General features: G+C 35.0%; 1 protein-coding gene across 1 annotated transcript in view; it reads right to left on the bottom strand.

The window, feature by feature from the left end:
• HCN1 (hyperpolarization activated cyclic nucleotide gated potassium channel 1) overlaps positions 1 to 25,209 on the bottom strand; it is a 204,145-nt gene that overhangs the window by 73,891 nt on the left and 105,045 nt on the right. The window contains exon 3 of the mRNA XM_062018655.1: positions 21,629 to 21,790. Coding sequence (XP_061874639.1) covers positions 21,629 to 21,790 — 162 coding nt within the window. The remainder of the gene's footprint in view (positions 1 to 21,628; positions 21,791 to 25,209) is intronic.

Raw genomic sequence — 25,209 nt, forward strand, 5'->3', positions numbered from 1 at the left:
ACAACACTGAGGAGTGGCCATTCCTCTGCTACTACCCTATAAAATTATTGTTTTTAATAAGAAGCACTTTTGCACTTCCATCATAAGATATTTTTACATTACACATTCACAAATAATCCTGAGTTAATAAAAGCTTATTCTATGAAATAATCCTGTGTTTACACAGCCAACTTTTCTTAAATATTAATATTAATATTTATATAAATACATGTTAAATGTTTCCCTAAATGATCATATTGTCAGGTTTATGTATAGATTAAAAAAACTCAAACCAAACCAAACCAAACAAATTCTATGAAGTAAAAAAAAATCTAGCAACTAGTAAAAAGGGACATTTAATTTCTTAGTTGACAATGAGTTGATCACTGTTTCCAGATTAGCAGTAATCGGTTTAAAATGTTTTAAATGAAACTACATTAGTTTGGAAAAACTATTAAAGACGGCAATTGTGAGAAACAGTGAAGCTGTTTATCCAAGGACTGATTACATAATCTAGCTTGATGACATTAGGAAATCCTCACAATCATGAAAGTAAAGATCACTGATCATTTGCAATTAGTTCTGTAAGTATATACATTAATTTAGCAGTTATCCTGACAAATACATTAATCACAGGGCACTTCTGATTTCAAAAGTCTACTTCCAAGCCTCTTCCTGTACCACAGGATGTTATCCTTTGTCTCATCATTTCAGATAAGTCAGCAACAGATATCTTTTTGTAACATTAACTTTTCAACTCATAAGAAATAAATCATAGAGAGGTCACACAGCATTTCCCATGGAACAACAATAAAATGAACATTATTCTTCTCAGTGGATTAAGAAAAGGTTTCTATTTTACTGGAATACATGGAGTTTTTCACCAGGAGATTTTGTTGTCATCAGACAAATCAATTCCACCATCATATTTTAGCTACTGCTTCAGGCACAGTTTATCTTCCCTCAGCCATACCCTTGAGGTATAATTTGATTTAGAAATCCTGTCACAAGCAGACTAGTTACAGATACAAGTAGTTTCCACATTTTTGTCTCAGTTCCACATTTTGGTCACTATACGTGTCACAAAAATGGTCTGCTAAGTTTGAAAGGCCATGCTTTACTGCAAAGATACTTAGGAATTAAATGAAATGGATATAAGCATATTAAACTCACACTCCTGATTCTCCTTTGCAAAACTGTAGTAGGACTAAGGAAGTAGCCTGTCCCTACCCCAAAAAGCTTTCCTGGTAACCACACACATCCATTCTCACTCACCATTGCCTTTTGGTCCTTCTTACTTACTTAGTAATATCTGAAGAAAGTAGGACGGATGCAAATCTAAGCTTTAGAACATGGTTCACAGGGGTATGCTGTTAGAAATACCTCTTGTGGCACTGGCCACATAGCACTCTACCAAGCCATTGCAGATTTTGGAGTTGTTGTAGGTGAGGAACTATTCCTTCTAGATAGCCAGCATGAGCTTGTCCTTTGCTGGAACTCTATGGAGATTACTTACTGGACACAGTAACTAGCTCCAACCCTAGTCCCACCTCAGTGCTATTTAAAAGTAGTCATTTTTATGAGTATTGAGGCAGCTAGACAGTCCCTAAGTAAGCCTTTTGGTTTTAGCATTGTCACAGAAAGTTATTATACATAACAAGTTTAAAGTTCAGGATGGGGCTTAAAAGATGGAAGAAAGCACAAAGCCTGTCAGCCTGTTCTCAATGCTGAAGGTTATGGGACAAATTCTCCTAAGTGCCATCACATGGCACATATAGGACAACCGGGTGAAGAGACCTAGTCAGCGTGGGCTTGGGGCACTGTGGCTGAAAAGCTGCCCAGAGGAAAAGGACCTGGGGATGTTGATCAACAGCTGGCTGAATATGAGCCAGCAGGCAGCCAAGAAAGCCAAGGTCTTTCTGGCTTGTATTGCAAATACTGTGACCAGCAAGACCAACAAAGTGATTGTATCCCTATACTTGGCACTGGCAAGTGCTGTGTTTGGTTTTGGGCCCCTCACTACAAGAGGGACATTGAGGTGCTGGAGCACATCCAAAGAAGAGCAATGAAACTGGTGAAGGATCTAGAGAGTGAGTCTTATGAGATGCTGAGGAAACTGATGTTGCTTAGTCTGGAGAAAATGAGGCTCTAGGGAGACCTTATCACTCTCTACATCTACTTGAAAGGAGGTTATATTGAGGTGGGTATTGGTCCTTTTTCCCAAGTGACAAGTAATTGGATAAGGGATTAGGTCTTCAAGATGTGCAAGGGAAGGTTTAGATTGGATATCAGGAAAAAAATTCTTCACTGAAAGGGTTGTCAAGCATTGGATATGGCTCCCCAGGGAAGTGGTTGAGTAATAATTCCTGGAATTATTTAAAAGACCTGTAGATATGGTACTTAGGGACATGGTTTAATGGTGGATGTGGCACTGCAAGGTTAACAGTTGGACTTGATGATCTTAAGGATCTTTCCCAACCTAAACAATTCTGTGGTTCTACGATCCTTGCTTGCATGGTAGCACATACCATACTGCAGCAGTGGCCCCAGAGAAAACATCTGTTTACAATATGGAAGACATGCGCCACTGCTGCTTAAAATTACTGAAAAAGTTAGTCTTTTCCAACAGGAATTCAGGTAAATTGTATTTGTATTTTATAGCCATAACATTAATTACTTGTATATATTTATTTGCAAGACATTATTTCTGACAATTTCCTATTATTTAAAATACAATATAATTCTTTTTAAAAGTATGCTAAGAAAAGGCTATATCTTTATGCTAATGACATTTCTAATAGTTATGTCAGACAACGCTAGAAAAGAAGACTTGAGATTCTTACCAAATCTCATATCATCTCAATTCTATGGCCAAATCCTCACTGCTGTTACACTTAAATTTGTATATAAGTTTTATTGTCCTTAAAAGTATCTCATGCTTTGGATTTGGCATCTACACATCTTCAAATTCTGGCTCTGCTTTCATATTTCAGAATCCAAACTATATCCACTAGCAGTAATTTCTCTGCATTAACTAGCTAAAATGCGTAACACTAAGACTAGAACGGGATCTCCATATGAACTCTTACCATTTTGACAGTAATCCATATATATATGTTTTAATATAGGTTCATAGCTTACATACTTCTATCAGTCAGTTGAATAATTTAATGCATCTGGCTTCATACAGTACCTTAATGTGACACGAGCTAAAATCTCAGACAGGAAATTGAAAAAAAATCCTACCTCAACATTTCAATTTTCAAAGAAATGGTTTGAATATTGCAATGAATAACCCCTTTTGTCAATGGCAAAGTTGTGAAAAATTTACTGTTTTAAAACTCATGCAATGGTCAATGTACTATTATGCAAAACTGCTCATTCTTGTAACAGCTTTTATTACTAAGAATCTCTTGTTTTTTGAAACTAGTAAAGAAAGGCAATGTGGGATCAGACTTAGAAGAATTGTAAGACTGAAAATTGTGCTAAAAATCTTAAGCAGCACAAGGAACATTAGTATATTTTAGGAAGTGTGTAAGCATATATGATTTCAGAAAGAAAACCTGAACCGGTAATCTTAGTGGAATAAGCAGATGTCTTCAGAAACTTCTCAACATTTCTCTCCGACAATACATGCACAGATAACAGATGGTGTGAATGACTCGGCATATACTTTCAAGACTAATACTGGCAGAAAAAAATTTTGAAAGTGTTTGGCATTGCATTCCACAGGAAAAGAGGCTTGACTGGGGGAACAATGACTAATATTACATATTTACTTTGTTCAGAGTTGTTACATGGCTTTGCTGTCACTACAGTATATTCATGTTTTGGTGCTATGTCTGTGGCACTAGCCACCAAACAAAAACAATGTAGCATAACAGCTCTTTTTCTTTTGATTGTTTTTTCTAATGCAGAATAAAAGGTAATATTTATCTGCTACTACAATCCCCCATTTAAAGCAAGCAGGAGGAATATATAACTGTGATCACTCTTTTGTGACAAGGACGAAGAATTTTCAGTGTACAATCAGTGTGGTAATTAATAAAAAGCAACAGAAATACTCATATTTGGCTTATGCACACAGCCTGGTCTTTCCCACATATTTGAGTTATTACATTCATATGAACTGGCTCATTGCATTCAAAAGGACGGTGATACAAGAAAATATGCTCAGAATTTCATAGGGGAGTCTTCCATGTTCACTGCTTGGTACTGCTTTGTGTATCTGTGTATCTGTACCTAATCAGAGATACAATCCTGAATTCCTACAGCTGCATATAGAAAGCTAGAAAACAATAAATTAACCCTTATGGGAAAAGTACCTTTTCTATTCTGTTGCCTATGAATCAGCCTGCTCTGACTCCTCCTCTTATCTGGTCACTGTGCTCTCTGAACTGAACCCAGAAAGCTGAAGAAACATATTATAATGCACAAATCTCATTTAAAATTACATTACTTTCCAAAGGATTGTTTTAAGGAGATTTTTTTTAAGGAAGTTTGTTACAAAGCTTTCATAAATTTTAAAGTGTTAAAAGTACAGATTATGTCTGTTTTTTCTACTTTAAAACATAGGTGGTAAGAAATGTTCTCCCAATATGGAATTTGATTGTCTGTACTTTTATTTTTTCAAAAAGCAATCAGTTGGATTCAGGCCAATTAATACTCTCCAAATCAACTGCTAAACATAGCCTGAGTGTTCAGTTCAAGTACAGGTTCACTTGAGGCCACCTCACTTTAGTAACTAAGAAGCCGAGTTGTATGGAAGTAAGATATGGAGGCAGTTGACTTCCGTCAGAGAAAGTAGACTTGGGCATGTTTAATCTACTAATATTAATATAGCCTCCATGTTGATCAGTCCGTGACAAAAAAAGGGATGACTACTGGTGACAGAATTTTCCTAAATTTACCTGTTGCTTTGTCTCATGCTCATCTGCTGGAAAAGCAAGATCAGAAAGCAGTGAAGCAGTCAGAATTTCTTAAAGGGTTTGTGTTTCAGTGCCTTAAAAATCTCTTGCAGGACATGAACTGCTTCAGCAAGGGGGAAACTTGGGGGGCTCTAGACTTCACTTACCATCTATTTTCAAACTTATTAGGAGGCGTCATGTTTAGTAACATTTACTACCACTGACAAGCATTCCTTTATTCCTCCTTTGAAATATGTATGAAAGTAAATTTTTTACAAAGGCATATCTTTGAAACTGCCGGTGTTATCACACCATTCTATGATGATGAAATTTTTCCTTCAAGATTCCTGTATTGAAATGTATCAAATAATCTAAAAATCTGAATAAGACATTGTGTGGTCACAATAAGTGATTACAACAAGTACATCTACAAGTCTTTAGTAAACATAATTTCTCTGGGCAAACAATGCATCCCTGAGAGAAACACTTTCTTACACGAGAGGAAAAAAAAAAAAAAAAAGTGAAAACAAAGGTATGTCTGATAATTGAATAAATCCTGTAAGGAAGCATTTTTTATGAGAAAATGAAGTTCTGCTCAGGAGATAAAAAAATCAGAGTGCTTTAAAGACACCATATCTTTTTTTTCTGCTCTTTTTAGTTTGTAAAAGGAGCTGGATATGATGCACAACAGTTTACTTAACAAGCCTCAAGCACTGAATCAAACCACTTACGAAATGCTTTTATAATTCAACGAGTGAAAAAAGCTTTGGATTTTCAACAGTAGTTGACTGATAGTCAAGACCAGGCAGATGATAATATGGGCTTAATATCTTAATATAGTGTAGTTACGGGAGACAGCTGAAGGAGTGAAGTGACATAAACCTGACTCTTGAATTCACAGTGTACTGCTTTATGGAGAACTTATATGAAGAATCTCCACTATCATAAACGATACTTTCAACCAATTTAGAAAGTGAAACTGAGCAGAAGGAATTGCATCTCTCTATTCTATGAACAACTCAGACTAGACAGCAAATTACGTGAAGCACCTAGTTCCAAATAACGTGACAAATGATACATTCTTGGCAGTGGACATTTAGTTTTCCAACTATTATCACCACTGTCTTTGAAACAAAATGACTTTAAAGACAAGAAAGGAAAAACTTAATTTAGCAAGTGGCAGAAAAGGCTATTATTAGGAGAAGGCTAGGCAGACCTGATATATAAATTGAAAGGTACATAGACAGACATGCACAAAATCATAGTATCACAATTCTTTCTCATGAAAACATCTCAAAACATTCAAACACTGATTTTACCAGAAATATTTTGATTTTTAAATACTCTAGCAAAACACTTTATCTTTCTATGTATTTGTTGGGATGCATCCCTACAAAAAAAAAAATTAAACAAATGTGAACTAATTAAAACAGTCTAATATAAGAAAATATAAGAAAATGTGTTAACATGGGATCTGCATATGTTTTAACCTGCATAAAAATTAATCAAAGTGAACTGATGTTATTTTCACACAGTGAATCACAGTGAGGTTCACCATGTGACTCAGGGGTTCCAGTGCTTTGAAAAACAGGTTCTTTTGCTTGGTACCACACTGGCAAATTAAGATATTTTTCCCCTTATATATATAATTTTTATCATGTTTTTCTCTTTAAGTAGTGTAGTTTTAATGGCAGAAGTTCAGTGTTTGGTTTTAAGCATTCTTCTTCACTTAGCTGGTATTGAAGGCAAAACTTTTCTTCTCAGTTTTTAAATTTATTTCTTAACTTCAGGCCTGTCACACTTTAGGCTACACCTGGTTAGTCTACAGTTCTTTTTCTTCTTAATGAAATTAATGTACTAAATGTCTGAGTATTCAAGAGCCCGGTCTGCTTTTTTTGTAAACCACAGTCCTTCAGATACTCTGTGCTACAAAAAGCTGTGCATTATTTATTTATTGGGCAGCAGAGCAGGAAGCAAAGATGTTTCACAGCTGAAATCCTATTTTAGCTCTACAAAAAGAACAAACTTCAGTGTGAAAGCAAGTAGGCTGGAGCTAGGATAGAGGCTTTTCTTTTTCTGAGAATTCACCTAAGTTTTGCTGATGACTCATTCTTAAACTCAGACACCCTATAACTCTACAGGTGTCCAGACCAGAGTTTGCAAGACTTTCAAAAAAATAAAATAATATTAAAGAAAAAATTATTCATTGGCCTAAAGGCTGCTCATAATATGATGTCTAGGTTTTATATATATATTTAAAAAAGTGATTGATGCCTAAAAAATTAATTTACTGCCTTTATCAAAGCGAGGTTACCTTAATTATAGAAGAATCTCCTAACTTTTGGGGTGCCACTTTAATACTCTGAGGGGAACAAGGGGAACATGTTCCTCTTTTAAGGCCCTTGAGGGAGTTGACAGGGCACTTGAGTGACCCTGTAGCACTTGCGCAAGAGTAGAGTAGGACCCAGGTCCCAAGTTCCAGCTCTATAGACAGGGATGCCCCTGAACAACCAGCAGTGTATGTCAATGTCTTCACTCTGTGCCCTCTCAGGTAAAGTAATGCCAGCTACATCCCCAAGGACAGCTAGCAAGGCCAGCTCAAAACCACGACAGTATGGCAGTCACAATGCTGTGATGCCTAAAAGTGATTGGACAAAATACCGAAAGAAACACACAGTAATGGCTGTTAAACACATTGTTACCAGCTCTGGATCCAGAAGTCCCTCAGCTGCAAATTTCTCAAGGCTTGTAGGATATGCTAAAGGAAACATCACTCTACACTCACTGTGCTTTGATCCTCCCTGGTCATCTGCTCCTTGTCACCCTTGGAAAAGGGACAGATAGACTGTGGTCCGGACTTCAGATGGCCACTCCATCAGCCTGCAGCTTCACCTGAATGCAGTCTCAACACCTGAATCATTAACTTGGATGTAGCTATGCATTAATTTTGTCTTTAGTTTATTCTTTTCTTTCGTCTGCCTACCTTACTACCAAAACCTCTTGTATTCTTCATCTGAAAGGGCTGCACTGAAGCTACTGATGCATAATTCTAATTTGACATACAGTCTTTCATATAGACTGTTTCACTGCATTATTTTTACTTGGTTAGTGATTATATGGGATACAGTCTCTCTTACTATCACGTGTGGTTTTCAAACAAATACAGTTATTTATTGCTGATCTGAGAAACAGCAGTTCAAGGATGTTAATTCCTTGTTCTAAACTACTGATCTCCACTAAGATTTTTATTACCTGAAGAAAAGGGAAAAAAATATGCTTTGAGTAAGTAAAATTTAAAAGAGTTACGGCCAAGTCATAAACAGTCTTCATTTTTCTTCACTTAATTTCCACAGATTAGTAAATATGGGAAAGAACTAAGTCAAAATTACCTACTTTTCTTGGGTTTAACTTTAGCCAACCTGCTAAAGTAAGTACCTGGTTCTTTAGCCAACTTATCTTCTCACATGTCCATAGTAAATATTTATGAAACTGCTGTTCCATTCACAAAGCAATGATAAAGCCATTTAACTGTACAGAAACGCTTGGAAAGCATATGAGATACCTTCACAGCTGCAGGATAAAAAGAAAGTCTCTCATTGCGATTAAGAATTAAACTGCAAACTTTGATTACAGGAAGATCCACCATATTATCCCGCAGAGTAACTATAACATCCACCTGTTGAGTAGTTTAAAGGAATTCCTAACTCTATATAGTAATGATGTAAGTGCTCTAACCAACACAGGCAAGGCTAAGGCAGATGGCCCAGCCCAGAATACAAATCCTGGGGAGAGACCAGTCATAGAGGTCAAAGATTGATATTCCAGAGGGACAGAAAGAATACCGTGATTCTAAGTGATGGAGGATGAACAGTGCATTGGATTTTGTATTGTTTACATAAGGAGCACCTACAATAACCATTGGCCGAACTTGTCCTGCCTTTTCTTTGAAAGAATAGGCAATAAGGGAGGAAGACATAATCAAATTTTGCCTCAGCTGATTTCAGGTACTTCATTTGATGGCTAAGGTGGCAAGTCTCCCTAGGCTCCCTATACTGTCAGCAAAAACCAGACTCCTGCAGATGGTGATTCAGAGTGGAAAGATAATGAAGGTACTCTTTATCATCTCCACTGGAGAGTTCAGCAAGATCTTACTCAGCTAAAGCTGCCATCATTACCTTCTGAATGAGCTCTCCTGCTGTACTTGTCTCTGTATTCATGGATAGACATCTCTCCCCATTTCTTCCTTGCTCAAATCCAGTGGAGAAAATAAAATTCCCAAGGACAGTCTCTTTTCTCAAGCTATGATTTTATTTTATGATCCATGGTTTTGTCTTTGCAATTAAACTTGACATTCAGATTAGGACAGAGGTTTTTCCTTGCAAAGATTAAGAAAAGTCAGTGAGATTCTGTAAGAGATGCTGGAGATTTGACTAGGTAAACTCAGTCCCAGCACAGTGGTTTAATGTAAGCATATTACAGCAAGATGGTATCATAAACCACAGATATGAACAAGTGAAAGAAAAACAAAGACATCTAATGAGAACAGGAATGCTTAGAATGCAAGCTTCATAATTATTAACTTACACAGATAAAGTTATACAGCAGAGAGCACAAAATGAGAGTAAGAGTTCTTGGACTCAAGCATATATTTGAATATCTGTATCTTCAAGGCATGGCATTTACTTTGAAAAAGGTTGAGAAGGACGTTAAATTGGAAATACCATCAAGTATTCAGATTCTAATGAAAATAGCATTTATTTACTCAAAAAGTATGTTATCTAATTTGCAAACAGTTGGAAACCTTTCTCAATTAGAAGCTTTATATTTATCGGTTACCTGCTAAATGATTTTAAAAATCTGGTAATCCACTGCATTGTATCTTAAGCCTAATCACAATAATTATCTTTTTCACTATTAGTTGGTCGATTGAAATGAAACAATCAACCCATTCACTTAAGAGAAATTCAGTTGTTTGCCTTGAAGCCAATAGCACGTCAATCCTTGATTACGTTAATACATCTACCCACCCACAGCATTATAAGGCACGCTGTATGAATAGCAATAAAACATAATATTTTAATTTTATTACAACCATGTTTTGAACCCTCCAAGCACAAGTTTTCGCTGACTTACAAACAAAACTAATTTCATATTTTTCATCACAATTTTAATGTTCTCATTTAATTGAAATTAGATTTTAAATGGTCTTGAATCTAATCTAATTTAAGATCACATAGGTATTTCCTCCCTCTGAATTTTTAAATTCATTTAAATTCATTTAAAATCCCACCATTCTTTATAAAGATATAGATATAAAAGTATTTTTCAGATCCAATCTTTAGAATCATACTTGTGAATAGGAAAAACATCACTCTATGGGAGGAAGTTCATCAGAGGACATATAACAAAGCATCTTTTGTTTATCAAAAGAGCAAAATGACATGTTTTTCTATCATACTTTAAAATAAAAATGAGAGACAATATTGATTAGAAACATGGGTTATATTGTTTTACTTGTTAATACAGTTGTTAACATATTTAGTTGTTAATTCAGATGACACATTCAGTGTCACCACTATGTGAAAAATTTAAATGGTATTTGTTCTGTTTTTAACATTATTATTTATGAGTAAATATTGAAAAATATCTTCTAGATTGTCTGTGTGCAGATGTCTGTGTGTTATCTGTATAAGCAAGCAGTGAGCACTTTCTCATATAAAGTCTGAAATATTTTAAAAGCAAGAGAGTAAAATCAACATGCTTTGTTAAACTTTAGAAATCCTTCTACTTTTATCTATTTGTACACGTGGTGACTTTATGTATCTTCAGATCATGTTGAGATGGATGAGTGCATTGGCTCATACTTTTTATTAAAAAGAGAGTTCTACTTCAGATCTTCTATTTCAACTGTCTCATTCCTTCTTTTTTCCTCTTCACATTATTTTTAGTGTGTGTGTGTTTTGCCTTTACAATTCAGCTAAGCTAGTTTGGAGTTAATCTGTTTTATTGATCTGCAAAACACATTTAGTTAGCACCAATGCAGTCATAACATTATTTCTGAGGGCATGTGACATTTCCAGGATTCACTTCTTGTCAGCATTTATACGTTGCTCTTTCCATAAACAACTGCTTTGGAAATTTACTGAGTGCAAAAGCCTAAGGGAACCTCATCCTTGCATATTCATACAACTTGGAAATAAAATAATTTACTTTAAAATAAGTTTTACACTACTCCATTTAGGCACAAAAACATACATAGCAGCAAGGTCTTGCTGCAAGAGAAAAGACATGACAATCAATGTTAGAGAATAACAAGAAAGCAAAGGCATATATTATTTATTCTGCATTGCACTTCCATTTAATATATAGAGATGAGAGTAAGGGACAGGCAGCCTTTAGGTGAATAGTATGGACGACGAGAGCTTATAGAGAGATCTGCATAGGTCCAAAAATTCCAGACCCAAATCTGCCTTCACCTCTACTGGAAACAGAGTGCCTGCTAATTGCAATTGAGTGTACCTTCCCAGGCGAGCTCTTGTACCTTCTCATCACACAAATCAGAGTTAAATTTATATTTTGCTCCCACCAAGATTTTTTATCATGCACCATAAACTTTATTTCTGAACATCTGGAAAAAGCTATTCAAAACACACATAAAACTCCCTCAAATATTCTTCTGTCAATGTTGTTTCAGGAACATTTAACTAAGTTTATATTTGTTATAATTTTCTTATTATCTAAGTGCTAAATTTATTTTTTTTTTCTTAGTATTAGACATAAGCATAAGGATATTACATATTTTTGCAAAGAGTGACAAATGATTGGTGCTATGCGTTTGCTCCCGACAACTACTGAATTAATCTCTGTAAAACCAAACTGGTAGTCTGAGTAGATTCTAACCAAAAATAATCACTTCTAAGTAAAAAGTTCTTCAAAAGGAGTCAAGTAAGTGGCTTCTTATCTATATCAATACAGATAATCCTCTTTGATTATATATAGTACTGCAAAAGTGCTGGGCTACCCTCAAATGCCAGCTAACTTCATTCTCTTCCAAATACAAAAGATCAAATACAAAAGATCCAATACAGTGACTAAACTCTACTTGTGGTTAAGATAATGGAAAAATATAAAAAATATTTGATGTAAATCCAAAATAAATTGTATGATCTTATTTTGTTACAAATTAAGGGATCTTGGAGGGACTAAAAGATATGCGTGAGTCATCTGTGAAGAGCAGAGTATCTGTTTTCTTGTCTCATTCAAATGTCAATTGATGATTTTCAAAGATTTTGTTTTAAAGTATCTTTAATTGTATTAACAGTAGTGAAAAAATGTAGATAAAATCATGTTATTTAACTAGACTTGTTAGTGTACCTCTCTCTGCTCCAATCGTATCAAATGTTAGACTGTCATGAACCTTTTCTAATAAACCCCAGTCATTCAAAACAAAAAGAAAAAAATCTAAGTCAATGACAACAATGTGTGTTTCTTTTTGAAAAAATAACAGGAAAACCTGGTTTTATTCTTGCAGCGAGGTTAAATATATTAGGAAATTATTTTTATAATTTCTAAATATTTTAATCAATTTTTTAGTGTAAAAATTGCTAATTTTTTAACACTAAAATCCGACCCACTAAAAAAAAATCAAATACAGAAAATTATTAAAAGTGATCTACAGTCCACAGAAAGTTTCACAACAGCACCTTCTAAACAGTAAATGAAATGGAAATAGAAATCCGGGGAGCAATGGGAAAAAATATATTTAACGAGCATTTAAAGTAATTGACCCAATAAATTGCTTACTGCTTGCTCATACAAGTAATGTGTATTCATCTGTACACACACTATTTAGATTACATTCTTCAAAATTTACTCATGAATAATAATGCTAAAAAAGACATGAACATTTCAGATAATATAAAATTTGTGCAATATTACTGTATTCCTCTTATAGGAAATCCTTTCCATCGTTTCTATTCAATTACATTATTTCCTGAAACTTTAATACTTCTATTTGAATTACTTCAGTTGAGTCTGCTCAGTGAGTATATATGCAGAAAGCAGTAAGACCAGGGAAGGGAGCAGTGTTAAAAAAATTATCCTAATCTTTAAAAACAGGCAGAATACATGTAGCGTAAGGCCAAATGAATGGCATACATGCCTGGCTTATCTGTATAAAAAGTATGAGCACAAACAGTTCAGACATTAAGGAAAATCAGTAGACTAAAATAGATGAAAGAAAACAATAATGCCATATATTTTCCTACTTTTTTCATATTTCTGTAATCATAACCAAAATCAAGCCTTTAAGTTCTACAGGGAAATACTCCTTCCATATCTTTAAGCTTCATTCTGAACTAAAGTAAAAATACAAAATATTTAAATTTCCATGGAAGGAGAAATTCAGAAGTGATTAGATTTAAAAACACTGTTATGATGCCCTCTTGCCTCCCTCTAGGATTTTAGGAATTCATATAACAGATTATATAGACTTCTGATGTAGGTCTGGTGCACACAGGCCAATGGAAACAAAAAATATCCCAAGTGTCTGATATATGTGAAAGTGGCTTGCTTAGAACAAAATATCTTGTTTTGATTTTTTTTCTAATATGAAATGTAAGTAGTCTAAATGCACACTGTCAGGTGGCCCGTTTTTACATCTAATTGCACCTCAATAGAGATATCCCTGCAGATGTATTTTAGATATTAGGATGGGTCAGGTGCTGCATAGCCACGTGCAAAACTGTCAAATATAATATGACAAAAGTCCTTAGTAAAAAGCAGTAAAATCAGTGCTCTTGAGAAAAACTGATTGTGATATTGTCGGTAATGACCTCTTGGCAATAATAGGTGGCCTGTGCAAAGCTAGTTCTCTTTACACAACTTCAGAGCACACAGATCAAGAATTTAACTGTGCATATTAATAAGAGTTGCAATGAAAAAGATAAAGATTTGCTGAAGAACTACTGTATATAAACAATATTCAGCTGTATGTATAATTATTCTGGTATGTATAATTAACTTCCTCTGGTATAAATATTCCAAGGGATCAATTTTTGGATATTCCAGTCACAAGAGAAAAAGGGAATCCATGGAGATGCACTTCAAAGGAACCATTCCACACTCATATCCCAGTTCGACTGGAATAACACCATATGGAGATAAATACTTACTGTTAAATTTACAGAGACAGAGCAAAGGAGCCTGATAGAAGTCCCCCAGAACAAAGGGCACACTCTTCTACAACAGAGAAGCTGCATTTGGCCACAAGAAACTTCTAACTCCTACTGAATATTCATTTTAAGGCAAATGACAGATACAAGGTTCTAAAATATGACTGTTACAACTTACATTTCTGCTTCACTTCATAATTGTTATTAAATAAATGGCTTAAAGTATGCCATATAACACCTATTATTTTTTCCTAGAATGTTTGTCAAACACATTAAACATATTCATATTATGTGTAGTTTTTTGCATTCTGTCAAGTTTAAGGCTCACATAAAATATTTTATAATTTACAATTATCAGAAATGTTTTCACAATACTATAGTGTAAGCACTTATGAGTTGGGTTGATTATTGAGTGAGAAACATGGAAATAAAATGTTGATGATAAATAGTCAAGTCACTCCTCATATCCACATGTAGATAATTTTTTGCTAGCTCTTACTATACTAATGAAAAAGTGTGAAAATGTTAGTATCTTTTAAGTACATTATTCACATTTGAATACTTCCTCTAACTCATTGTTTCATTATTCTCATCCTATATAAGGAAAAACAGCATTCTATCTGAAAGAAACATAAATATGAAAGGCATACTAATAGCTAATTATTACAGAAGTCCTCTTCTTTAGCACCTATTATCACATCAGTACCACAATGGTGCATTCAACACGTAACATTGGTGTTTTAATTTAGATTCCTTCTCCATGGCACTGAACACCAGTATCTACTGAAAGACTTACCAACAGTGGTATTAAGCAGGTATTAAGGTATTAAACACTGAGTTTACAGTATTTAGTGAAAGTATGGTATCACGGCTTATGACAAAAGTTGAGTTTATCATGCTAAGCAATTTCCAGAGTTGGTGGAGCTGTGAGATTACAACTCAGAATATCTTCTTTGAAGGTTTTGTCTCAGTTGCAATCCAAATATTCATTGACAACGTCAATAATTACACTAACGTTAAGCCTTTAGGAAGTTTTAATCATCCCAGTAAATGACTTTGCATCTTTTTCAACTTTTAAGGTTGTTATCTCAATCAGTTCATGGTATTAACATGAGCTCAAAATTGTAACCTGAAAATATATCAATGGTAAAGTCATGAAGATGAATGTATTTGTCATTGTTTTAGGTCAAGGACGCAGTGAGGCCTGACTTTCACTGAATCTGAAACAGTTTCTGCTATATTTCACATTTATAGAAAGAAGAAGAAAAACATTGCTCTGTACCAGTGTTTCATGGCTTGAAATTAACAATACCAAATCTCAACAAGAAAAAAAAAGAAATGTTTTTTAGGACAACAAAGAGCAGTCGTGATGGGAAATAACTTTTAAAGCATACTGTATAGATTCTGGGTTTGACCACAGGAACTTCCTTATTACTTGGAATCATTTTCCTGTTGGCAGAAATCAACAGGCAGAAAAAAATAGAAATAATGAAATATCATCAATAAATATGAGGCACAGGCAATCTAGTAACCATATTTACATAAACATATCTGAATTCCTCTGTCAAAAATACACAGTCCAAAAGCATCAAGAAAAACATAGAGAATATTACACCAAAGGCAAGCAGTTGGGAAGGAAAAGTTATTATTCCTTTCCCTTTCTAGCTCTTCAAAACTAGGAAACTCATTAACGTTTACAAATACCTACATGGTGGGTGTCAGGAGGTTGGGGCATCCCTTTTTTCTATAGTAACTAGTAACAGGACAAGGGGTAATGGGATGAAGCTGGAACACAAAAAGTTCCACTTAAACGTAAGAAAAAACTATTTCACTGTTCAGGTGAGAGAGCCCTGGCACAGGCTGCCCAGAGGGGTTGTGGAGTCTCCTTCCTTGGAGGTCTTCAAGACCCTCTTGGACATTTTCCTATGCGACCTGATCTAGGTGAACCTGCTTCTGCAGAAGAGTTGGACTAGATGATCTCTAAAGGTCCCTTCCAACAACTACCATTCTATGATTACATGATTCTATTAAAAGCACATGACCTGCTAACCTTTCAGAGAACAAAAAATGCGTAAGTCAAAAATTATGTTGTCTTCTTAAAGCTTCATCAATTGTTGTGAAAATGGTAACTTGGTTTGGTTTCCTCTTCATTGATCACAGGGCACTGAATTAAATCTGAGTACCCTCAGTTACTTCATTTCTATAGTCCTTGGCGGCTCGGCATAGAACTTTGGTATTGCAGTTAACACATATTCTCAGTCTGCATTAAACATAACTTGTCATTTAGCACTGCATGGCTACAAGATTTCCCCTGGAAGTTTCTTACAGAGTCAAAACACATGAACTAATATATTCTCCTTAGCTGACATATTTTTAGTCCTAACAGTTGATTCCAACCCATTGAAACAAGTCATTACATCATCATCTTGATGCAGGGGAAATGAACTAACCTCAGTGACAAGGCCAGTGCTGTGTGCAAGAAAGAACTTTGAACAGCCATACATACTAGAAGTGATGTTATTATTCACTTTAGAGTCCCCAAATATTGCTACCTTAGTCCAAAGAATGTCAGTTACATATTGATGTTAAAGCTGTATTTCTAACATGTGTTCTCTGAGTTGTTCAGTTTCCCTTATTTTAATCACAATTCATCTTTGATAGGTAATTTCAATCTTTTATCTGTTCCTGGAAGCATATATATAACTAAATAGAAATATATAGCATAAATTCATGAGTATTAAATACTCATCGTCATCATCGTCATCATCATCATCACAAACTGCACAAAAACAATTGCATAATACAATTACTCAGGACTCATTGATGAATGCCCATCCAATCCCCAAGCCAAAGCATCTCCTAGCCAACTCCCCCAAGTTGGCTAGGAAACAACTAAAACATCATTGTATTTTCAACATCATTCTCATCCTAAATCTAAAGCACAGAACTTACACCAAGCACTAGGAAGAAAAAAATAACTGTATTCCAGCTGAAACTACAAATATTCATTTAAGTAATTGATTTTATAATGAGAGGGACTTTCACACTCCATGGAAGAAATTCCCATATTCTTTTCTTAACAATGTTGATACTATCAGAGGTGAAGATCAGGACAGATGCTCCTGAGGAAACGACATGAAAGTGAATTAATGTAATGCAAAAATCCCACTTTACCAGATCCAAAACCTAAAAATCCCCAAGACATGGACAGTAAGGAAAAGTTAAAACAAAGAAACCTGAAGGATCTTTCCTGAGCATACATCAGCTGACTGCCAGAAGAAATGCCATTACCAAAACTTTTACCATCCCTCTTGGCTTTTGAAAAACTCTTGAAGACTCTTGAAGTTAAATTTTATGCTTCTCTGCTAGATTTTTATCTTATTAAGGAAATATTATACATGAAAAAATTTGGAAATGCCAGGTTAAATATCTTGCTTAAAGAACCATATGTTTTCCTAACCTATACAACCAATTGTAAATATAGACAGAAAAATCTAATTTGGGGATCTTCAGAGACTGTTACTTCAAGGACTAACATGAAGTCCTTTGAGTCTTTGCCATAGGTGACACAAAAAGCCAGAGCAAACTTCCAATATAATAAAACCTACTTATCTACCGCAAGGAATGCTTTATTGCAGGCAATCATGCTTAGATGACCAGATGGCATCAATGGCAAGAATGCCATCTCTTATCTCCGTTTGCACAGAAACTATGTATAAGACCTGGCTATAACTGCTCATCAGTTGTGACTTACACACCATGTTTTTGTATTTCACTGCAGCTGAAATCAAATGTAAAATGCAAAATATGAATTTGCACAGACTGATTGTAGGAAAGAATCGTTGTGATTTTTCTGCTCTTTCTGAAACTTCCCCTGGTTTCAGCTGCAAATTTTAGTCCAGATTTTCTAAAGAACTGTTGGCTCAAGCTCAGAGGTATGATAAAGATGTTTGGTCTATGAGTCATTCTGGAAGTATTCTAGTCTGAAGCAATGCACCAGATCTGAAAGCTGAAGATAAATCACACAAAGAGCCATAGATAATAGTCTTTCTGAGCCAAGGAGAAATTAGGTAGCATCATTAGGAAAGTTTGTGAAACTTCTTCAGAAAATACTTTTTTAGAAATTAAACTCACAATCCTAGTGTTACAAAAACCTAGGGACTGCACCAGAGTAATTTACTCTTGTAGAAGTAATTGACTGTTGTCTCTAATAGATTGGTTGGAATGTGATTTGAAGTGAGTGGGGGAAAAAAGAGCTGCTGCTGCTTACTTTTATATTGTATTTACTGGTTTTCTTATTTTTAAGGTAAGTGCATTGACACTTTGGAAGAGCACAAGATCCTGCCTGTCAATAACAGCTCAGTATTAATAAAGCTGGTGCAATCACAGAAGTGGGCAAGCGGGATTCCATTTGGAAAAATAAAAGGAAGGTATCAGGTCTGGCTTTCATTTCACAACAATACATTAAGAACTGGCCAAGAAGGTCAATCTGAAAGTACAGATACAGCATGCATTCATTACTATTATTGATGAGAATATCCCAATGTGATAGGAACAGTTTTGCTGAACTACTTAGGCAACATTAACCAGTGGTGATCTTACTCTCTTTTAAACAGAAGGGTTTCCATTTCATTTCATAGTCTGTTTCATGATGCACCATGACATTTTTATCATCACTTCAAAGACAAGAATCCAACCAATTTATTGTGCTTTAATTGCATTGAGAGGCATTGTTGAGAGAGGCAGTAAGCAAAATGCAGCTTGGTTTCAGCATCCTATTTCTTTGTGATATTTAACAAATGATATTTTTTCTTGGCAGTACTTACAGGGTAAACCTATGAGCATGCCCATGGAACTTTAACACTTTCATGTAGCATCTCATAAAGAAGAAACAGCTTTCAGCAGAGAGCTTTTAGAAAAATCTCTTGCACTCTACAGCCTCAAGCAACTAATGTGCAAAGGAACGGTAGTCTGGAAGAGTATTGTTGGGCTGTGTCAATTGAGGAGACAGCATGTCATTCTCATGGCATCCTTACTTCCTTTAGCATCCGGTTATCTTCAAATGCCCTGGCTTTCAACTGTCTTGCATACTGGAAAACTAACTTTTTTCTGGATGAGCACACATTGGCTCATCAAGTCAGTGGTCACCATGAACAAGTGTTAAAATTTTTCTTCAAAGCAAAATTCATGTATTAGCCTGAGGTTAGCCCTTGCAACAATGTCACTTTGAAGAATGCACATTAAAGCCACATTCTGAAGCCCAGAAAATGGTCACACAAACCCTCCACTACTAAAAAACCATAAATTATTTCAATTCAAGGAGAGAAATTTTTACTTTTTTTAGAACACCTGTATTTCAGAGTTATTTGACTCAGAAATCTGAACCTAACCTTCAAATGTAAGCAAGTGCATGGAGTTATCTTTATTTACTGATCTACTAAAATCTGGGATTAAAATCGGAGTAGAAGGAAATACTTTGACAAACAAGTGCACTAGCTGGGGATAGGGAAAGATTCCCTCTTTCTGACAATATTGACCCTTTGCCACTGCAACTGCTACCAGCCCATAGACAAAGAACTTAGGGGCAGAAGAAACAAAATTCTTATCTGTCTTCATGTCTAAACAGCATTTGAGTTCAAATCCCAGTATTAGGTACATTCATTTCAGAAACAAAAGTTAAAAAATTCTGAGTAGATTAAATTGTTACATGCTACAGTATACAGGAGAGTAAGGTAATCCACTTCCCAAGGCCCTTGGAGTATCAGGAACATAAAGCCTTTCAGCAGTCAGTTAGATTACAACAGAAAAGTATATAACCATCATCACCATCATCACCAGCATTAGCATCACCATCATCCTTCTACTCCATCTGCCATTTCAGAGGACTGATATTCCACAATGGCTTCTCTGTCTGTATTCATTGCTAAAGAACTCACTTTGAGACCCTGGAAAGCAATCAGGAAATGTCTTGCAACATCACAACAGGGTCAGAAAGGTCTAGCTCTTTCCCAGTGGCCACAGATATGCTCCTGGCTGGTAGTCCACAACTCTTTCTCTTGCCTTAGGACTAAAAGACTGCCTATGCTGTGAACACATTTTTGCTCAATTTTCAGATCCCCCTACAATGTTCGTTCAACAGCAACAGACTCAGCTGCCAAACCACAGAGGCACAACTTTCTAAAAGGATCTTTCCAATAGTATGAGAAGTATCTTTCGGAACATGTGCACAGCCTTCTTAGATTAAATGTAATTCTTCTTAACAAGCGAGAGAATTGAACAGTTCAGTGTTCTGTAAAAGTTAAATACTTCAACACAGTGTAATCCAAGGTTTCCTTTCACTTGCTAGAATAGTTCTCATCCAGATCTTTGACAAGCTGGTAGAAAATGTACCCTTTGTAAACGTAAATGGAAGATGTTACAAAGCAGAACCCAGAATGCAGCACAATGCAAAGACAAGCCAGTCAGCATCCCAGTGACCTACTTTTATTGTAGCAATCTCATGTTTGAAGATATGTCACTAGTTTTGGAGTTTTTTTAGGAAAGCTGCACAATGAAGTGTCAACATAGATGCTACTTATCATTAAAGATGTTGTTTGATGACTGTGTATACTTGTCTTTACGACTGACAATTTTAGTCAACGAGCTCCCACAGTAATGTGCAGTATCATCCTCCTAAAGGAGCAAGCACTGTTATGTTTCTGCAATAAAATATGTGGCAATGAGCATGATCCCACTTACATTAAAGATGCTGTTTTATGGATTGTAAAAAATGTAAAAACAGGAGAGATGTGTTTTCAGATGGTCAATGTGAGAGCTGCTTGGAGATTTTTCTTTTGATATAGGCACATTTAAACAACTTTTAAAGTGTATTTCCTATTAAAACATTCTATATGCTAACTCATTATCTGACTTGATAAAAACTTAGTTTTTCAAAACCATTGATCTTTACGGCACATGTCAAGCAAGCAAAACACAACTCCTCTTGCTTATAAATAGAGAACAGACACCTTCTGTCCTTTATCTGTTCACAAACTCAAAAGTATTATAGAATTAAATGTATTTCTCTTATTTTACAAAGAAAAAACTCCCATTGACTGTTAAGTTGGGAACAAATTGGTAAAGGGATGATGAGATGTATCAGAAGTTATTTACAAGCTAAGCCAAGGGCAACATTAGATGAAATAAACAGCAATAATATACCTTCAAGAGCATTTTGAAACTACAGCTTAAATTGAAAGCACTAGCAAACTGAGCATTTTCAAATTCTGTTTGGTGGCTTTTTTGAGATAATGAAGGTTAATAAATAAAAATGACCTTAAAACTTGAAGTATTTTATAGCTCACTTACTGACAATGAGTCGGTATCACTTTATCAGTGATGAGGGTTAGAAACCAAAAAATTCTGTAATTTTGTGATTCTATAACAAGCTAGCCAACAAAACTCAAAAGTAACTTTGAATAAATTGCAGGGCAGTGTATTACTAGATGTGTATTTTTACACTCTGGTCTGAAGCTAAGTGTTTAGAAAAATAATGTTTAGAAAGCACAATGAAAAATGAACAATACTTACAACCATACCGTTTAGGGACACCCAGCAATCTGGTGGGAAATCCTGGAGTAATGGTACTAAAAACTGCAGGCAACCGTCCCAGTGGCATAGGAGCAGCATCATTCCAATCAGGTTAAAGATTCTCACCACAGCACTGGCCAGATCATATGTCATGTGGAAAATCTGTGGGCAAAAATTACAGGTGATGTATGTGATGCAAATAAGAAATGCAAACCATTTCATTATCATTGGGCAGATTAAAGGCAAATTAAAAAGAGATTTCTGAGCAAAGACCACTAATTTGGGCAGATTCGTTTGAGCAGGGAGATGTACTGACACATCTGACTCTAGGCTACATGCCAGTGTAATATAGGCTGCTGAAGAAAGATATGTTTTTGTATATGAAGTGTTTCCTTACAGCCTAAAACTCCTTTCAATTGAAGCAATTTTCACAAATTAAATAGCTTAGTAAAGGTAGCGAGACCATTACTTGTCTGTGAAGTCAGTGTTTAAATACTCATAACATTGTGGAAGATATGAATTCAATGAGCTGCTCAGAAAAGATTCAGTTTCACATTTCTTACCTTCTTGAGCGCACCCAAATTTGAGTGAAGAGACAACATAAGTAATTTTATATATTCTTGGACTTCTATTTCTGTACTGTTAATCCAATTTGTACATAGCAGTTCATCAAGCAAAATGACAAAAAGGTAGTTCATGATTTCTAATCATTAGCAGTTTTACTAAAACACTGAGAATCCTGTAGCTGCTACATCTGTAGTAACTAAGTTTATATCAAACTTATATAGTCATTTCAATTTCAAAGTAATTTTCGATTTCATGGGGGGGTAAAGCTTGTAATTTTCCCACACTGAAAAGTGTCTTACTGAAAAGCACACATATACTCTTAAAACAACATAGACATTTTCAGGTTTGTCATTGGCAACTTTGTTTTGAGAAAACTAGTAAAAACAGCAGCAGTCAGGTGCCAAATACTATGGAGAAAAAAACTCTATTTAGCACTTTTCTGCTGTGCTGGTTTTAAAGCACTTCTGAACTACAGATACTGGCATATTCTTTACTATTACACAAGTAAGTATGTTACATCTTAATACGCCTAATTGTCACTATGCAGGAGTTCCAGTTAGAACATGTAAAATGCCCAGTTGGTATTCCATGGAATTTTAGGACAACATTATTATTTAATTTTACAGATAGACATAGACATAGACATCTGAGGCTTTAGTGCTGAAAAAATCAGATTGCTAGAGGTATACAGGCATATTGGAGTGTGGAAGTACAAATAATGGAGAGTGTGTTACAGCACATTTCAATATAATTTTCTGTTGGTGGGAGTTTCTATTTGTTTGAAAATGATGGTGTATGTTTTGAGTGCCAAAATGCAAGACCTGCATTGTAGAAACATAACTCAGACAGAAACTTTATGTACAAAGCATTTTTTCAATCTAATGCATTTTAAGAGACTATGTTCCACATCCCAGTCTGATAGATATGGGAAACAGATGCTTGTAACATTATCCAAAATGTCCTATCTTATCCATATACCGTTTAGCTCCTCTCAAAATTCAGGAGATTACACTGACATTTAGGAGATACTCTAAGTTGAAAGAAACAGAGAAGTGTCACTATTAAACGTTTGTTAAGAAATTTGTTACAACTATTACAATACCTCCAAGTTTCAGTACCATATGAACTGAGAGAGCAGATGTGTGAACTAAATTAATTTTATTTTAAAGAACTGGAAAAAATATCAATGATTGCTACTGTTTTGGAACACTAACACTCATTCAGGCTACACATTTACCCACATGGTTATTATACTAAGCCACAAAGTGTAGACGAATTCATGATCACATGAAAAGCTGAAAAAGTTTTTTCAGAGAAAACAAGATTTGCCTGAAAAAGTCAGAACATCAGAACAAAACAATAAATATTTTACATAGATATCACAGTTTCCCCAGGATTTTTCTATTGTTCCAGAAAAGCAAGTTATCACATATCTGTAATACAGTTGGACAAAAATCAAAGTTCCTATGCACATTGCTTTCATACTGCCTCAAGCTTCCCACTAGGCTTTACTGTTAAGAGATGAGGTTTTCAAAATAATACATCCTATTAGGTAATGAGTGGTTGGTTTGGTTTGTTTTTTTTAATGGCTCACAAATATGACAACTAGAGCCAAACTGAGCATTAAGGTCTTTGTTTCTATACTTAGAAAGAGAACATTACTAAAAACTATGCACCTTAAGTGTATGTGACAAACGATCTGGGTCTCCAAGACTGTCCAGAGTTTTGCACTTGCATACCCAAAGTTTCTAAATCATTATCTTGCCTCTCCAATGAGAGGCTTAAACACCATGACATGATTTTGCACATATATGTACATGATTGTAACTGCATAAAAAAGATAATTCTATGGCTCTTTCACTTGGATGGAGACCATTTTGAGGCATCAAACCAAATTACAGAGATGGTCTACAAAGCTCATATCTTAATAGAGAATTTCCAAGGTTATAGAGCATTTTGTGCTACTGTCTTGTCACAGTGGTACGACTATGTTATCTATTTTTTTTCTTCAAAGCCTCTTCATTATTAGTGTGCCTCTGCAGAAATGACCAGGTACTACAAGAAGAATAACATGTTAAAATATTAATGTGGAAAAAAAAACCCTGCAGAGGGAATTACTGTAAAAGTCTGTATATAAAACAGCACTCTTCCATCATTTCTGAAACCTTTCACTCCAGAAATAGCTCTTGTGCAGCTTAGCATTCAGGGTCAGTATTATTAAAAATTCATGAACGTATTCTGGATTCTGTGATATTAGTTGGATCACTTAACATGGTAATACTGTATCAGCATTTGAACTATACCATACTTTTACCACTCATCCTTTGCTCATACAGTATTTGTGTAGCCTATTTAAATAATAGTGATAGCTTTGTATTAAAGAAAATAATCCCATAAGAAAAATCTTGAGCAAATATTGAAAACACCTCAACAGCTCTGCATATTCTGTTTTCAACAAATAAAACAGTGATTTTATTCTCCTAGAAAGATTTTATCATTGAAACACGTGCTTGGTCAGAAAAAAAAAAAAAACAAATACTCCAAGTTTAGATGGCAAGTGATATGGTACTTGTACACAGTATAAATATTGACATACTTATATTTGGAAGGGAAGGATGTTGTTACTTTTTCATTCAGGAACTGACTGTGATACATTGAAAGATACAAGAGCAGTAGAAGTTGTATTTTTATAGCTTTTTCACTTTGTAGTCACAAAGTACAGGTCCTGTATTAATTAATTAAACCTCATTAAAACTCTTAGAAGATGAGTGAAGTGTTTTTTCTTAAGAGAGAAACTGGAGGGTACAAAGCTAATGTCACTCATTTGAGAAGATGGCTGCTGGCCCACCAGCCAGTCCACCAGTGGGTTCGGAAGAAATGCAGGAAGACTACAAATCAATTTACCTTCATTTACTTTCATACTTCTAATTTCAAATACTTGCATACAGTTAAAGTTAGACTCCTAAACCTGTTACTCACATATATAAATGGAAATAGCCTGGTTCTCATTAAAC

This window comes from Colius striatus, chromosome Z (genome assembly GCF_028858725.1).
Source record: "Colius striatus isolate bColStr4 chromosome Z, bColStr4.1.hap1, whole genome shotgun sequence".
Classification (NCBI taxonomy): domain Eukaryota; kingdom Metazoa; phylum Chordata; class Aves; order Coliiformes; family Coliidae; genus Colius; species Colius striatus.